Source organism: Sciurus carolinensis, chromosome 9 (genome assembly GCF_902686445.1).
Source record: "Sciurus carolinensis chromosome 9, mSciCar1.2, whole genome shotgun sequence".
NCBI lineage: Eukaryota > Metazoa > Chordata > Mammalia > Rodentia > Sciuridae > Sciurus > Sciurus carolinensis.
Genome location: NC_062221.1, coordinates 69655815 through 69673773, shown reverse-complemented (window position 1 = coordinate 69673773; position 17959 = coordinate 69655815). Strand labels below are relative to the sequence as shown.

The window sequence follows — 17959 nt, the reverse complement described above, 5'->3', positions numbered from 1 at the left end:
AACTGCACAAGAAACGTTTTCCCTGTCACTTCTCAGCCCTCCTCCTAAACAACCCACCAGCAGGTCAGGCTGGGGTTATGGGCTTCCATGGAGTCAGTGGAGGCCATACTGCAGGCCTCCAGAAGTGAGGCTGCTCCTCCTCCTGCCACACAAGGATGTAGGGAAAGGAGGTCTGGCTTCCAAATGTAAAATGTCCCCAAATTCAGGCTTGTTCCACTACAGTCCACCATATTTGAGGGGAGGCAGATGGGATCACAGGCAAGGAAGTTCCAATTATCAAAAAGTTACACCAAGACATCCTAGTCTCTGGCAAGGTATTCCACCACTGCTCCCCAGGGAATACTCTTCAACAGCACTATTGAGCACCACACGTTTATTTTGTAATTGAATAAATGAATGACTCCTAGAAAGGTCTAAGGATGATGACATCTTCTCCATGAGTTCTTCTGAACTCTTCTTGCCTGTAGTTTTTAAAAATATTTTTTAGTTGTTGATGAAGCTTTATTTTATTCAATTCTTTATATACGGTGTTGAGAATCAAACCCAGTGCCTCATACAGCTCTACCACCGAGTCACAACCTCAACCCCTTGTCTACAGTTTTTGTTGCATATTTTGTAGTATTTTAAACACTGAACCTAGAACACAGGGTCTGGTTCACTAACCAGTGTTGGTTCATCTTGTGGATGAAGGTTTCTAGAACATCCTCCTCTGCTACTGTGTTAAACACTGGGGATAAAAAGATGGTTAAGGATTAGTCTCCACCCACTGGGAACACTACTCTAATGGGGAATATAGAAAAGGCAGATTCAACATGGTCAGTTCTGAAAATAAATACAAGTTCAGTAAAGGCAGAGGCATGCATGGACGTTTTTACCCCTCAGTCAGGCTGTATCAACAGTTAGTGAGCAAGAACTGAGTCTTTGGTGTCTCATGTCTCTTAGACTCTCACCCAGTACAGGTGTCACTCAATATCCATGGAGGACTGGTTCCAGAACCCCCTAGATACCAAACTCTATAGATGTTTAAGTCCCTTATATAAAACAGCAGTATATCATCTCCAGATTACTTATAATACCTATGCAAATGGTTGTTTACTATTGTTTAGTGAATAATGATAAGAAAGAAAAGTCTGTGCCTGTTCAGTGCAGATGCATTTTGTTTCTGAGTATTTTCAATCTGCAGTTGGTTAAATTCACAGATGCAGAACCTGCAGATACAGAGGGCTGCCTGTATTTGTTGCACACCTATTTCAGAGTCAGTAGAGCAGATGTGGTACCTGCCTTGGGAAGCTCCCTCTCTTCTGGGGGAGACAGTATCCATCCTGAAGGCTCTTAATCTGCGGCCCAGTGAAGCAAATTGACAAACTGAATAAGAATATGATTGCAATGGGAAGATTAAAATTAATGAAAATGTGGGCCGGTGCTATGATGTGTGGAGAAGGAACGAGACAAAGAGGAAGATTACTGAGCAGTTCAATACTTGACCCTATGTGGCTGGGGAAATCTCTGCACTTGAAATGAGGAGGTCTACCCTACCCTGTGTGGGTCAAAGTCAATGAACCTCCAGGAAGAAGATGGTTCACCTCACTCACAGCAATCCTTGAGCCTCTTTTGTTGTCCCCCTGTCCAGTCTTTTTTTTTTTAATCACCTACTCTGTATCAGGCATTTTGTTAGGCAGTTCAGCATCCTGACTCCTGGGCTATCTGGAGCTTTCTGACCACCAGGATGAAGAGGTCTGACCCCCTGCAAGTCTGCTTGCTGCTTCTTGGCTCCCCTGCCACTGAAGCAGACCTCACTGTGGGTCTCCAGCTTGGACTAGACTCCCCTGCTTCCTGCCTCCACCCTTCTGACTGCCGGGTACTTCTAGACCCTGCTAGTTCCCATCTGGCACCACAATGAGGAGGGCAAGCTGGTGGGCAGATGAAGACTGAAGTCTAGACAAGTATCCCAGCTCAGACAGCAGGCTGGCATTTCCAGGGAAGAACCAGGGCTAAAATAGCTGGTGGAGGGAAGTGCCCCAAACTGACAAAGTGAGTTGGAATCTCACAGACCAGGGAGTAGATGAGCCATGGTAATTGTTGGTGTGTCTCATCCCTTTCTGACGGTAGTACAAGCAGGAGACTACCCCTTTGGAAAGCACTTGAGCTGAATAATTTTTAAATCTTTTGTTTCATTAATCTCTCTACTGCCAACTAATCAATCCCCAGGAAATTACATTAAATATGGAATTAAAAGCTTCACATACAAAGATGTCCATCCTATTTTAATTTATAAAAGGAAATATTAGAAACCACCTAAATAAATTGCCAACAGAAAAATGATTCAGTAAATGGTAGCATATCAAATTTAATGGAATGTTAACCATTAAAATTACATTGACAGGGTATTGGGTAAAAGCAGGATGCAAAATAGTATGAATGATTTTAATTATGGCTAAAGCTACTAAGCACTTACTATATTACACCTGCAGTAGAAATATTTCATTTAAATAATGCCATAATAAGTAGTGTTATCCCCACTTTATTGACAGGAGAACAACTTAGCAGCTAGGCAAATTACCTGAAGTCACAGTCAGTGAAAGATGGTTCTGAATTAAATATCAAGTCTGACCTATGGGTCTTAGAGAAGTGAGCAGAAGACCAGACCCAGACCGCTCAGCTGCAAAGTCTGTGCTCTTTCTACTCTTTCCATCACCCTAATGCACAGAACTGCTTGGTTTCCCACCCTGATGTTTTATGTTTAGCTGAACTCTGGCAGGCACTTGTTTACAAGAACAGAGCTGGCCACTTCTTCCTGAAAAAAGAGGTCAAGGTGAACTGGGTCTCCCAGAGGTATTTAACCACACTCCAGTCCTGACCTGAGCTCAGGAAAGGAGAGGATGGCAGAGCAGAGACAGAGTCAGGTCCTCACTGTCCTGCCCAAACAGCATCTCTCAATGCCTTTAAAATTCAGACAGTTCCCTTACTTAGGCACAAGTAAATGTTCACACATCTCTAGAGTTCCTTCCAATTTGGTCTTGCAATTTCATCTTCCCAGCAAATGTGTTTATTTTTAAAGGTCAAAATGATTTCTAAGCAGCTTACAAATTTGTAGCCCATCTCTAGTAACTATTTAGGATTGTTCAATACTCAGTTCTGTATGCTATGCTTACCCCAGGCTTATTATTTCCTGCCCATAATTTCTCTCTGCTCTTCTGGTTCCTCACCTTCACTCCAGTAGAAGATTCTAAGATTATAAAAATTTATCTATTTGATGCATTCCTAAAGGGGGTGAAACTACCCCTTAGGACATAAAAATTGGTTCTGGGAGAGAAAGCAAAAATAATCTCTTTTTAGGTATAAAGCACATATCAATGTATTCTATAGTACATAAGCAGAGAGTATAAATAAGGAATTAAATTTTCATTGAGGGGCCCCTTAGGAGAATGGTAATGAAAAATAAAAGGCTGAGGATCATTGATCTTAACAGTCCATAACTTAGTCCTTCCATGACACAAGATTGTCAGGCATACCGTTGTCAGAAGTGAAGTTAGGCAAGATGCCCAAATCCAGCCTCCCTCCTCCCTTGCACAACCACTTCCTGTGTCTTCCTCCATGGGCAGTATAACTTTTGCTTCCATCTAGAGACCAACAGCTCTTACTTTAGTGGTTTCTTAGAATAACCTGCCTTGGGATGGTGTGTTTAAATGCAGGTACCTTGGTCTCACCTTGGTGGGTCTGGGTGGCCAGTGGATTTTGATGGAAGCCACTTTAAAAAAAAAAAAAAGTTTTAGATGTAGATGGACACAATACCTTTATTTTATTTATTTATTTTTACATGGTGCTGAGGATCAAACCCAGTGCCTCACACATTCTAGGCGAGCACTTTATCACTGAGCCACAACCTCAGCCCTGATGGACCCAACTAAAACACTCACTACAAATTACCTCCACTAATGATGCAGGCATAAAGGTGTCCAGAAATCAATGCAATCTCCAAATGAAGCATGCATGTGGAGACTGATTTGATTTCATTACAAAAGAGGTCTTCCCCAGATAATTTATTAATCATTACTGATATGTTCATTATATGTGTGGGGGACTGACTGATGCTAGACTGTTCCAGAAACAGTCCCTCCCCTCTCCTTTCTGGACTTAGCAGGGGCAGATCTCCCCCACTCTCTGGCCCAAGGGTAGGGGATTTGAGAGGGGTGCCTGCGGGGCGAGCAGCCTGGCCATGGGGGGCTGCAGCCAGAGAAACCAGTCTCCACGGGCTGCTCTTCCCCCCTTCCCCTCCCTGCTTCAATGATGCAAGCCAGTGTGACAGGCTGCGGAAAGTATGTTCAGGTGCCTGGCTCCCCTCAGCCTAATGCCTTTTAAACCAGGATCCAGATTTGATTTGATTTTCCTTGCTTTCCTGGCTCCAACTCTTCCAGGCTCATTTTTCAGTCCCCTGTCAGGCTTCCCAGGGTTTGGGGGCTGGGCTGAGCCAAGTCCTTCATACTTCACAGGCTAGGGATGCTGCACTGCTACACCAGCCACCTAAACTCCAGCTCTCAGCAGGTCCCACACTGCCCCACTGCTGCGTCCTGCTCACCGACCTGCTGGGGTCTCTGAGTAAGAGGGACCTGCATCGAATGGAGCAGCTGCCTGGGGACGCAGAATGTCACCAAATGAGAGACAAACGGGTGGGTCTATTCCTCATCCTCACCTTTTCTCTGCCAGCTGCCAGGAGACAGGTATCTATTCACCATCACTGCCCGCCCCTATCACCCCTCATTTAGAGAGTTCTGAAGCAGAGGCAGGGGACAGTGATTGGACTTGAAGGGACCATCAGGGTTGACTGGGGTGTCAGAGAGTCCCTCCTACCTTCCCACACAGCATTCAGCACTCAAGTGATGTGTGTGAATAGGTATGGGACATGTAGATCTAGAGCCGCAGCAAATTAAGGATGTGAATCCCTTGAATGTAGGGACATTATCTTAGTTCTCTGTCTTCTCTATATTCCAGGGGTAGCAAATAACCTGCGTATAGCTAACAGTTACTAAAGAGAATCAGCCTGCACACTACCCACTCAAGTGAGTCTCCTGAGCATCACAACCTTCACATAGTACTAGGGGTCAGCTGCTGAGCACACTAATAGAACCACTAGGACTTTATTCCAAAATCTTGTTTACATTTTTATTCTTAAGAAATCATGGAACATCAGAGCAGGAAAGGGCATGGAAGTCAGCTAGTGTGATCTCCTCATTTTATAGATGAAGAAACTAAAGTCCAGAGGTCAGAGTGCAGTAGAGACCAAGACTCAGGCCCATAACCAATAGCCCTGCCCTCCTTTCAGATCATGCTGGCAGTCCTAAGAGCAGCCAGCTCCCTATGGTAACCAACACACAGATGGCCAAAGAAGGTGGCAAAGGATGGCATTTTGGCATCACTAGGCTGGTTGAATGCCCTGATATATTTAAAGTGATCTTTGCTCAGCAATGACCTAACCAGACTTATCTGAATATCTACCATGGCCCGAGTTCCATCCCGGAGGTTGTAGAGAAACCAAAGATAAGTAGGAAATTTTCTCAAGGAGCCCCCATTCTAGTGACCAGCACCTAAATAACCAGAACACACAACCAAAGTTACAGTATAAGAAAGACCCAGTGTGATCCACAGGGAAACTGGCTCCCTGCCAGAGGTGACATTTGGAAGAGGTTGGGCAGCATTCTGATAGTCTTGGGTACAGTCTCCACCAGGCAGAGCCCAGGATCTGCTCAGGGGACAGGGGCTCAGCACAAGCCAGTTGGGAAAAGGGCAGGTTCAGGGAATTGGCCCCACATCGTAGAGAAAGCTGAATGCCAGGCAGAGCCTAGACTCAAAAGCCCAGGAGGGCAGCTTGCTAGGAAGAACCTCATGAGAGATAAGCCAGGAAGAGGGTAAGGGAGGAATGCTCAGGTACACAAGGCCATCTTGGCACCTTAGCCTGTAGGGAGAGTGTCAGATTTAATTCAGAGAAGGTGATCAGACTCTGCCTCATTCCAATTCGAACTTTCCTGGGGAGCACTGTGCCCTGAGAGTCCCTGGCCCTCCCTGTGTCTGTTTCACTCCATTCTACCTGTGTGTCTTTTCTTAGGTGCTGAGGAATGGGAGAGAGGTTAATAAACTCTCACTACTCTCCATCTAGAAGGGCTTCGTACACTATAAAATGCTACACAGATGTGCAGTATATTATTAAAAATAAGACAATCGAATCAAATATAAAGAAAACGCTATAGCCAAGACACAAACACACTCTGAACAAGATAATAAAATGTTAAAGATGGAAATAACTGTCAAGATTATAAAGGTCCAGGCCTGGGGCTGTAGCTCCATGGCAGAGTGCTTGCCTAGCACATGTGAGGCACTGGATGGATCCCTAGCACCACCTAAAAATTAACAAATAAGATAAAGGCATGCTGTCCATTCACAACTGCAAAAATAAATATTTTTTGAAAAGGATTATTTGGTACAGCTCCCAACCTGATGTGCAGATACCAAATTCTACAGTCCTTCCAGATGATGGTCCAGTCTTCCTAAAACACACCAAGTACTAGACAAATGTCTAGCTCCTAGTAAAATGTTCAGCAAACATCAGTTAAATGAATCCAATCCAAACACTCAAAATCTATTTGGTAATAAATGCAGAATATTAATGAGGTAAGAGATTAATGTTTAGAAAATTTGTAAAACAGTCTCTCTTTTCTGGGTAGCTATCAGGAGCAGGCACTAAGGTGCTCTTTTTTTAAAAAATTAGACCTATGAAATAGAGATCACACACTATAATATGTAAGTCACAGAATTTTAGATCACCAACGACCTTAAGGATCATCTAAACCATGACTGTAGAAGAAAGAACCAGACGGGGTCACAGTGGGTTGTTGGAAAGGTTTAAGGCAACCAGGTACAATCAGAACCCCAGTCCAGGGTTCTTTCCACAGTCATTTTTGTCAGTCACCTAATTAAATTCTACATTGTAAAGTGCAGACTAAAACCCTCCCAAAATGTGGCAATACAAGAGAATAGAATAGGATATAAGAGCTGGAAAAGAATTCAGAGAGGAGAAAAAATTTAATTTTGTTGCCAAAATCCACAATTCATTAGTTGCAAGATCACTGAAGGTGGTGGGCATGTTTGTTTTTTCTTTGTAATCCCATTGTCCAGAACACAGAGGAAACTCAACTCATGGTCATTTTTAATTTTTTAAAACAAAAGTAGCATCTTTATCATTAACTTTGAATTTGGAAGGAAGTTGCATACAGTAAGGAAGCTGAACATCCTGAGTTCTGCAGAAATTGCCTGAATGAGGATGAATGTGCCAACCCTCAGTGACCTCCCTCTAGCTCACGCCAGCCTTCTGGCCACTTGAAGGCACAGTGAGAGCAGGAAAACCCTAATCTGGGTTCTCCATCTCTCATTCTTATTTTGCCACTCAACTTTGTTTCCATTTCAAGGAAGACAGTGGAGATCATTGGAAACAGTTAAAATAATAGTAGCACACAGGTTTTACTAGCAGGGAGACCTATGTATTCAGAGGGCACCAACCTCCAGCTTTCCTTTTGGTAAACTGTCACCAAGAAATTTTAAAACCTGATACTTAGAGAACTTCCAACAAAAACAACTCTATTTACATGGTTCCAAATCCACTTCTAACTGTGGGTAGTGAACACTCAATGTTTCCATGCAGTTGTGATGGGTCTGTGTAGTTCAACTTTCTTTCCACTTTATGTTACATACATTTTCATTTTTGGAGGTGGCTACTGAAAATGCTGACTATGTGATATGTAGTATCTGCCATATCAATGTGTTTGTTTAATGATCGTTGCCCTCTGAGCAAACTGGTTCTTCTTCTTTTTTTTTTTTTTTTTTTGCAGTTAATGTATAGTGCTCTGAACATCTTTGAACCAACTACTTTTTATCTTCTCCTTTAAAAGTTAAGTTATAGTGTCAAAAGCAGAATTCTTGGCAAAGTGTACCAGTGGTTTATTGCCCCTATAATCAATAATTGGCATTTCCAGCAAAGGCAACTTCACCTGTCTCCTATAGTCCCAGTAGTGGGCTCTTGGTGTCTTTTAATTTCCCAGATTTTCAGATACATAAATACTTGGAAGGTACTTTTAATTTCCATTTGTTTAATTGTCAGCAATATTGTGTCATGTATTTTAGGGCAGTTATATGTTTTTCTGTGCCCAAACTTTGTCTACATTTTTCAATGTAAATTGTGTATTTGTATTTGACCATTTATCAGGTAGAATCTGGACAATGAACTCTGTTAAGTATAACAACTATTTTTTTTACAGGCAGTTTTATTATGCTTTTGAAAATTACAGAAGTTGGGGCCAGGGTTGTAGCTCAGAGGTGAAATACTACATCTACAACTAAAAACATTTTTTAAATAATACAGAAGTAGTTTCTATTTCCTGTTTAAAATAAACCCAGCAAAATAATAACACATCTAAAGCAAGAGGTGAAAGTTGAGAATAAAATAGCGAAAGATTTCTTTCTCTCTTACTCTTTCTGCTCCCTGCCCAAAGTATCACTATCCAGATAAGACCTTTGAAATCATCTTTCTATTCTTACCATTAATTTCATGATTCTAAATAATAGTCTCTATTTCTTTTTAATTTATTTTAACTAATACATAAAATATGAAAACTATACATATTAGTGGGGTACCATGGAATGTTTTGATACATGAATACATTGTATATTGTTTAAATCAGGTCAAACCAATCTCCTCCAACACTGATCATTTCTTTATGATACAAACTTTCAAGTTCCTTTCTTCAGGCTTTTTAAATGTACTGTACATTACTGTTATCCATGGTTACCCTAAGCACCCCAGAGCTTCTTGCTGTTAAATATAACTTAGCACTAACTAGTCTTGCCCCATCCCTCCCTGTCCCCTGCCTCACTCTGGTAAACACCATTTCACCTTCAACTTCCAAGTGTCTATATCTCTGTGTTAGAATTTAAACTACACCCATCACAATGAATGATGAAGAACTTCTCTGACAAATGCTACCTCCCTCTTGCCAGTTCTGTCTTGATTTTTAGATCTCTTATTGGACATTTGTGGCACAATCTCAAATTCAAGAGCCTGGGCAGGAAACCCAAGTATAGAAAGTGAGCCTGTACGAGGAATGTCTCGAGGTTGTTCCTGCCTCTTCTGCTGTCCCACTATGAACACCGAAGGGAAAGGAAACAGCAAAGTCACAGTTGGCAACAGACAATGGCCTTAGTGTTGGGAGATGGCTGGGAATGGTGGGGATGGAGCAACCTGGAAAAGACATGCTCAGACACAGCGGATGGCACCCACTGAGCAAGCGCAGCCATGCAGAAATGGTGCCAGTTCTGTGTCTTCCTTTCTCCCCTTCCCTCTCTCTTTCTCTTAAAGAAAAGTCACTTACAAATGGATTGTGTGTCCATCTTCTCATGTGTAAATCTTGGCTCAGACTTTTTGAGAATATCAGGGGACAAACACAAAAGATCTCTGTGCCAAATATGGCCCAAGATCTGATCATTTTTTTACCTCTGTGATCATGATCTTAAGCTGTAGACTTAAACCTCTGTCTTTTGATCCTTCCATTTTCCACAGTACCTCTTCCTTTCCCATCATGTAAAATGAAGACATTAATATCCCCATGATTTGCTCTTCCTCTTTTTCTGTCTCTACCATTCACCACTACTTTTGGCTTGCCAAAGCTTACAGAATTCACTTTCTCTTCTGTAACTATAATTAATACTTTTGAGTTATATCTATGGGTTGATTTTAAAAAGGGAAGAATTTTCCTGATAGCAATACTTTATGATGTATCTGTTTGCCTCCAAAGTCTGGTAACCATGAATTAGGTATTCACAACCAATTACTAGAGGACTGTTTTTCAAATGTGGATAGCTGTGATGGATTTTCTGCTACTCAGGTATCATCCTGTCTCCTTGAGTAAGGGGCTAACTACAAGTTCCATGTGGGATGTGTGTCTGAGCAGGTTTCACTTAGAGGGGCCATCCCACAAGTGGGCAGCACATCCAATTCATTTATACCTCATGACAAAGAAAAATGATTTTATTTTTCTGAGTTATTGACTCATATCTACATTATGAGCTTAATTTTCTCCCCAAATAGATGGTTGGTAAAGAATTCTTCCTGCCTTCCCCCTGATTTCTGCTCCATAGTCCACTCCTAATCTTGAAATACTTCAATGTTGAATTAAAGGCTCTCACTTCTGCCGAAACTCACCCACAAATGCCCTCTTATGCTTCCAGTGCTGCTCTGAATTCACTCTTTCGAATTTATTTCAATTGCATATGTGGAAGGGAGGAAAGTTAATAAGCCTGTTCTGTCCATCATTTTGCACCTGAAGTGGTCACCAGCTGCTGGAAACTGTAAAATTTCAGCAATACTTGTCTTGCCATTGCCCCTTCTGGTGCTTCAGGAAATCTGTGACACCCAGGTAGCTTATGCCAGACACCTAGAACAGACAGCCATGAAAATCTGGGAGCACAGACAACCTTGCTGGGATACTGAGGCAAACAAAGATTCTCTCATCAAGAGATGGCACTGTTCTCTGGATAAATCTTATACTCTGAGTACATTTTTAAAAATTTAATGACATGTTTTTATTGTAACTATAACAACTATTCTTAATGTATCTTCTAGCTGTGGTTCACAATCAATACTTAAGAACTGAATTAAGTATAAGAATGCTCTAGATTGGCCCTGTCCAATAGCATTTTCTGTGACAACAGGTATGTTCAATAATGAACTGTCTCACAAGGTATCTTTTAGCCTTCTGTGGCTACTGGGCACTTACAATATGGCAGGTGTGGCTGAGGGAACACATTTTCAATTTTACTTAATTTTAGTTAATCTTAAATTTAAATAGCCACACATGGCTAATGGCTCTCCCATTCAACAGTGTAGCTCTGGATCTTGAATAAATCACTCATTTAGGAAGCAAAAGATAATAAACACTAACAAAATTATAAATTGATAAAGGGTAAAAATGAGTCATATACAGAAGCATTATAGAAACTCAGAGAGTGCAACCGAGGGTTAGGAAGTTCAGAACTAGATCTGTCTGGTGGATCTATGTACTGATGTGAAAAAAGAATTCCAGATTAAAGCTGTGGTTGTGGCTCAGTGGTAGGGTACTTGCCTAGCATGTGCGAGGCACTGGGTTCGGTCCTCAGCACCACATATAAATAAATAAATAAAAACACAGGTATTGTGTCCATCTACAACTAAAAAACATATTTAAAAAAAAAAAAAAGAATGCCAGATGCTGTAGGTAAAAAGAGCCAGTTGCGGATCAGCATATGCACATAGGCTTATTTGTGTGTAAAAAGAATATTGGGATATATGCTCATATTTACATAGAACATTTCTGGAAGGATGTTGCAATTGTTTACAGTAGCTACCTCTGGAGAGTGGAAGTTAAGGATCAAGGGAAAGAACTTTGAAATTTTGTTTGAAAAATAGTTTAATATTTAAATTACTTTCTCTTCATAACAAAGTTAAAGGCATAGGCTAGTAAATGATACATTTCAAAGGCCAAAGCAGTCCACTCTTTCCTGTGACTATTGCTCACGACTAATCTTACGTGATTAGTAGGAATATTAAACATCCTATAACCATGGTTATTCTGTACTCTAATGTTTTTAATACCCAAACATACTAAAGGAAAGCACTCTAAAGGAAATAGAATTTAAATCAATACAATGGAGAGTAGGCCAGGTGCAGTGGTACACACCTATAATCCCAGCTACTTAGGAGGCTGAGGCAGGAGGATTGCAAGTTCCTCAGAACAGAAAAATGAAAAGGGTTTGGGATGTAGTTCAGTGGTAGAGCACTTGACTAGCCAGTGCGAGCGAGGCCCTGGCTTCAATCCCAGGTGTCAGAAAAGAAAAGAGTGGGAGAGAGCATTCTTGACACCGAGGAAAGGAAGGGAGCAGGAGATCAGGGATGCGGATGGGAGGGAACAACGGTGAGAATCAGCACCCTGGGGACGTGGCTGGAAGTGGCTAGAGTCTCAGACTGTGCCATCTTGGTTCTCCTCAGGACATCAAACACCTCTTGAGTACCCACCATGAGGCAGACATTGTACTATTCTCGAGGCACAAAGATGAATAAGAACAGTGGTGGAATTCGAGGACCAATGAGACACATGAAAGGGTGACTTCATATGGTACAGAGGGCAGGAGATTTGGATCCCAAAGGACTGGCTCATCACTTCCTGGTGTGACCTTGCACCAGGATCTGTAATCCCTGAGCTCCCACCCAAGTTCTTCCTCTGCAAAAGGTGGGGATAAAAGCTACCTTGTGAGGATAATATGACCAGGATGACATGCCTGGCCCCAATAAGCCATTAGCAATGCTAGTTCCCTTTCTAGCATACTCTGTCCCATTCCTAACCCCAATTCATTAAAGAGATAAAATATTTTCTTTGTTTACCTTCTCTCCCCAGAGCAATTCAGAATGGAGCACCCATATTGTGTACACACTGGCCAGTGAGGGGACCAGAGCTCAGCTATGTTGGATGGAAGAGGGGAGAAAAGGGGTGAATGCTGGCAAGCTGTGGGCTGGTCCTAGGAGGACTCTGAAGCACTGCTGAAGAACATCAGGCAATGGGGAGCTACTCAAGGTCAAGGATGTGAAGCAGGGACGTGGCTCAGTCAGACCTGCATCACTTAAGTCATAGCAGGAAGGATATACTGGGAGGGCAGAAGGTAGAAACCAGTTTTCAAGTCTCTCCAAGCCTCAACCTAATCACTCTAAATTCCTATAGTAAAAAACTGTTGATTGAGTGTATTCAAGCATCTAATCGCAGTCATAGCCTGCTGTTTTATACGCACATGTTCTTCAACAGAGACACATCGAGAAGACTCCCCAGGACAGAAAGCAGGCCAGAAACATCCTCGTGGTTTCTCAAGGCACCAAGGGCAACAGTCAGCACTTCTGAGTGGAAGTGAACTGTGAAGAAGGCACTGGGCGGAGGACGCTACACTGGTTAAAGAGGACACTGGGAAGTCATTCCTGCTTCCATGGGTCAGGTTTTCTCGTGTTTTCTTTCCCTTCCTCCTCAGCTTAAAACTACACATGCCGTGAGCAGGCCAGACTTATCCTTTTGTCATGAAGCCCACGTCAGCAGACACAGAGGCTGAAACCCCATTTGGGCTGCACTTCTCAAGTGGCAAGGAAGTATTAGCTCCTCAGATCTGCAGCACAGCCAGGCCCTGTTGCCATGTTTGCTTTTTTTTTTAAGAATGAATTCCAGGGTAGAAGGGAAGAAATCTCCAGTCATTTTAGCACTTTCCTACCATCACTCTGTGGTGAGGAAAGCAGCCCATCAGTATTCCAGCTGCCTTCATGGGCAGCAGAATGGCCAGAGGTGACTCGGTCCACCCCTGACACTGGGGGGCCCTGGTATGAAGCCCCAGGTGCTGATGGGCAGTGTGTGGTGGCACAGCCCTGGGCACTTATCTTTCCACCTCCTTACATCCTGACTGTGGTCCTCCAGGACACACAGGAACACAAATGCCTTGTAAGAGTGCTCAGGGTCATCTTGTAGAAATTCCTGGGTGCTGAGCACCGGGGGACAGTTTGATTCTAGTAGCCATAATGGTGGGCTGACAGATTCCCTTCCTGGTGGAGAGGGCAAAGCTGGATGAAGGAACAGGAATTTCTAGAATGTGGGTTCAAGGCAGGGGCTCAAACTGCCTGGGTCTAATGGTGGTGATAATGTGATAAGGAGACAAGGTTCTATGATTTTCTGAAGATATATTTTTGAGCTTTGGGCTGGCAGAGCAAAAGAAAGAGAAGAAAAGAAAGAAGAAAAGAGGCAGCTCAGGCCAAATCAGTACCTGATAAAAGAGTAGTTGCTCCATAAAAACATTAGCTCAGCATTTAGCCCCAGGGATGACTTCCTGGTCCTTCTTCTTCCTGGCCTTGCTGGGTCAAGTTGAGTGGCCACAGCCAGGGAAGAATGAATTCTTCTAGAATGTTTCAACTGCAGGACCATATTCAATTCATATTAAGGTACCCTCATCACTGAGTGTAAGTTTGGTAAGGGTTCAAAAGAGTTTTTTAGTTCCTCCTGTGTGACATCTTCTTCCCTACTTATTCCCATGGATTAGGAGGAGGCTATCTCTCCATGCATATCATTAGATGCTTATCACTTAGGAATACTCTTTGTAAAATGTCCTGTGTGAGTAACCACAGCCAAAGGTCTTACCTTGGAAAGTCTTTGATCCTTAGGAGTTCTGTCTCTTCATGCTGGTCTTTATGTGCCCTCTACTGCTATCCTCCTGCCTTCCACCAATCCTTAGTGTGCTGCCTCGTTGCCTCCTGATTTTAAAATGGTTACCTGACACTTGGCATTACATTTGTATTCAAGGCAGGAAGCAGGGCAAGGGTGGAATATGAGAGCACAGGGGTGTCTTTCTTCGTCTTCTTTTTTAATTGGAAAAGGAAAAGCTTTCCCAGAAGCTCCCTTGATGACCTCAGCCTGAATGTGTCACTTGGTCACCCTGAGCTGCAAAGGAAGCTCCTCAAGTGGCCTCTAGCATGGAAGAACAGGGGCAAGAGGGATTGGCAGTGGGTCATGCAAGTGCTGTCCAAAGTATATGCCACAAAGTGGGAAAGTCCTAAAGGCTGTGAGGGGCTGAGGCCACAGAGGTGAATACCGTGAGTTTGGAGCATCTCAGAAAAAAAGTGTGAACATGAGGTTCAGCTAAAGTGTCACTATAGTCCCTCAAGTCCCCCAATAGAAAGAGGTGCTTCAGATTAGCATTCAATCTGAAGTATGTGTGATGAAGATTTTCTCCCACTCTGCAGGCTCTCTCTTCACATTGTTGATTGTTTTCTTTGTTGAGAAAAAGCTTCTTAGTTTGAATTCATCCCATTCATTGATTCCTGCTTTTATTTCTTGTGCTTTGGGAGTCTTGTTAAGGAAGTCTGGTCCTAAAGTGAATTGATGAAGATTTGGGCCTACTTTTTCTTCTATTTGGTACAGGGTCTCTGGTCTAATTCCTAGGTCCTTGATCCATTTTGAGTTGAGTTTTATGCAGGGTGAGAGAGAGGGTTTTAGTTTCATTTTACTACATATGGATTTCCAATTTTCCCAGCACCATATGTTGAGGAGGCTATCTTTTTTCCACTGTATGTTTTTGTCACCTTTGTCTAGTATGAGATAACTGTATTTATATGGGGTTGTCTCCGTGTCCTCTATTCTGTACTATTGGTCTACAAGTCTATTTTGGTGCCAACACCATGCTGTTTTTGTTATTATTGCTCTGTAGTATAGTTTGAGGTCTGGTTTTGTGATACTTTCTGCTTTACTCTTCCTGCTAAGAATACAGTATTTTAAGAATACAGTTTACATTGCCACAGTTTGGATCTTGACTATGTGCCCAAAGGCCTATGTGTGGTCCTTAGTTGGTGGCACTATAGGGAGGTGGTGGGAACTTAGGAGGTGGGGCCTACTGGGAGGTTTTCAGATCATTGGAGGCTTTTCTTCTCACACCCCAGGGGCCAGAAATCCCCAGATGTTTTTCCTCAGATAAAGAAACCTTAGAGTCATAGAAGGTATAAAAGCTTGGGCATGCTGATTACTGGGCCACTGCTCTCTCTGTGAAGTTTCTAATTGCATAATTTAAAGACATGGTCCTTCACAATTTGCATATGGATTTCCAATTTCCAATTAGCAAAGGAAGCAAAGCTGCCATCAGATGTAGGGAAGCTAAGCCATGTCTTCTCCACACTTGTCTGAGTCAAGGAAGGAGCTTGTCAATCAGAAGCAATATGGCAAGAGGGTTGGGATGGAGACAAGATCAGTTTTGTTGTCTAAGGCATTTCTTAAATGTTTATTTCTAATTTTTAATGTGTATAATTCAGTATTTTATAAATATATCCACAAAGATGTGCAACCACTGCCTCTAATTTCAAAAGAGTATCATCATCCCAAAAAGAAACCCTGTATCTACTAGCATTCATGTCCTATCCCTTTCTCCTCCTTGACCCTGGAAATCACTAATCTACTTTCTGTTTTGATAGAGAGTTCCACTTTGGCTATTTAATATGAATTCGTAGCTGGTCTCTTTCATTTAGCATAATTTTTCAAGGTTTGTCCATGCTGCAGCATGAATCAGTACTTCATTCCTTTTTATGGTCATCTAAGCCATTTCTGAACACCAGGGACTGATTGCTCCTATCACTTCCTTCCTGCCTGCTGTGGGGAAGAGAGGATGGAGACCAGCCAGGGCAACGGAAAAGAGCCCTCACACTGATACAGCCACAAACACTCCCAACATTCCCCCACTATCTTCTCCAAGTAAAAGATACAAAAGGAGTTTAGGTCAGATCCACCTGCAAACAGTCCTCACTGGACAGGGCTGTGCTTAGCACACACTTCAGTGCAGCCACAGTCCCTGTTCAAGGCAGCAGCCCTGGCACACTCTGTAGATGACCACATGGCCAAATCTACCACTTGCACAAAAGTAAGCCCAGGGTCACCCAAGAAGAGCATCATTCCCCTCACCTCAGTGGTCTTTTGCTAGTGTCACATAAAAGTCTCTTAGCTAAGGCATTTCCTGGGGTAGATTCCCCATGAGTCATTCCAGGACAAATGCTCCTTGTAACCTCTCCCATGTCTGCCTGCATCTCCATGTCGAGTTGATGTCAGCCCACCAGCTTACAAAAATGTTTTCTGACTGGGCAGAGCATTAAGTTATTCTTATAGCTACTCTTCAACGTTCACGTCTTCTTCTGTTTCACACAAAGTAGACAAGGAATTGTTGTTCCCAATTGCAGAAGAAGAAATGGATTTCCCAAGGCAAGAGACCCAGATTCATTGACAAAAGGCAAGAGAATTTTAAAAAAGGGGTCCTAGCTCTCCTCTCACTACTCTGGGTGTATACACAAGGTCAGCTAATCAAATATTCCTTTCAGAGCAAAGGCAAGAGAAAAATTACAGTCAATTCTCTAAGATCAGGGGATACATATTTAAACCCAAGCTGTATTCTCCTGCCACCAGGTCATATATTCTATAATTAGGAGGCATGAACCCAGAATGCACCTATCAACAGCAAAATGTATAAAGACAATTAACTTGTATGTCCCTCTCCATTCCCAATTCCCCCAACATAGACCAGAGTCCACTATAAACTAAAGAAATAGAGTGAAGTGGTATATATCCAATTTATACAAAAGTCCAAAATTAGACCAGGCCTGCTATGGCCTCCCCCAGCCTCCAGGGCAGCCATACTTCTTACCTTCCCATCAAACTTGGCAGTGGCTCCTTCTCTGATGCACAGGTTCCGAGGGGGCAGAAGGAAAGCAGGGGCTTCTGTCAGGGGCATGGAGCCGACCCTTGAGGGATCCACACTAAGGGAGGTTTTGGAAACGTGTGATGAGGCAACCAACTTCACATCCCCCGTGGACTGCAAACAGGAAGGAAGAGGACCAGGTCAGATGAGGCAAAGCGCACCGCTGTCTTCCCTCTAGACGCACATGCCCAGCCTGGGGGTGTGGGCTTGAGGAGGTGCAGGCACCCCACTTGGTTAGTGTACACTCAGAGCTTCTTTCTGGGACCAATGAGGTTCCAGGGTAAGGCAGAGCCTGTGCCAGACTCCAGCTGCTGGGGCCTGGCCTGCCTCCTCAGTTCCCTCTGGAGAACTTCCCTTCTGTTCTCTGTCCCCCTCCTCTAGGAAAGGGTGACTGGAACAGGAACAGGAGACTGAATGGTTCAGAGGTTTTATAACAGGTATCTGTAGCTGTTTTGAACAGTGGCTGACCCTTCAAAATCAGCATTTACATGAAACACCTGTGGCAGAAAGTCAAAAGTGTTTTTGACCAAACTGTGAGAGCTCAAGGGCTACAAAAAAACTGGGATCCATTCACCAAAAAGGGGAGTTTCACATTAACACGGAAGGACCCTGGGGGAGGGGAGGGGGGGAG

General features: G+C 43.0%; 1 protein-coding gene across 3 annotated transcripts in view; it reads right to left on the bottom strand.

Moving 5' to 3' along the window:
- Nucleotides 1-17959, bottom strand: part of Mylk (myosin light chain kinase) — a 241483-nt gene that overhangs the window by 149647 nt on the left and 73877 nt on the right. For all 3 annotated transcript variants that reach the window (XM_047563725.1, XM_047563723.1, XM_047563724.1), the window contains one exon: nt 17275-17442. In XM_047563725.1, coding sequence (XP_047419681.1) covers nt 17275-17361 — 87 coding nt within the window. In that variant the 5' untranslated portion in view covers nt 17362-17442. The remainder of the gene's footprint in view (nt 1-17274; nt 17443-17959) is intronic.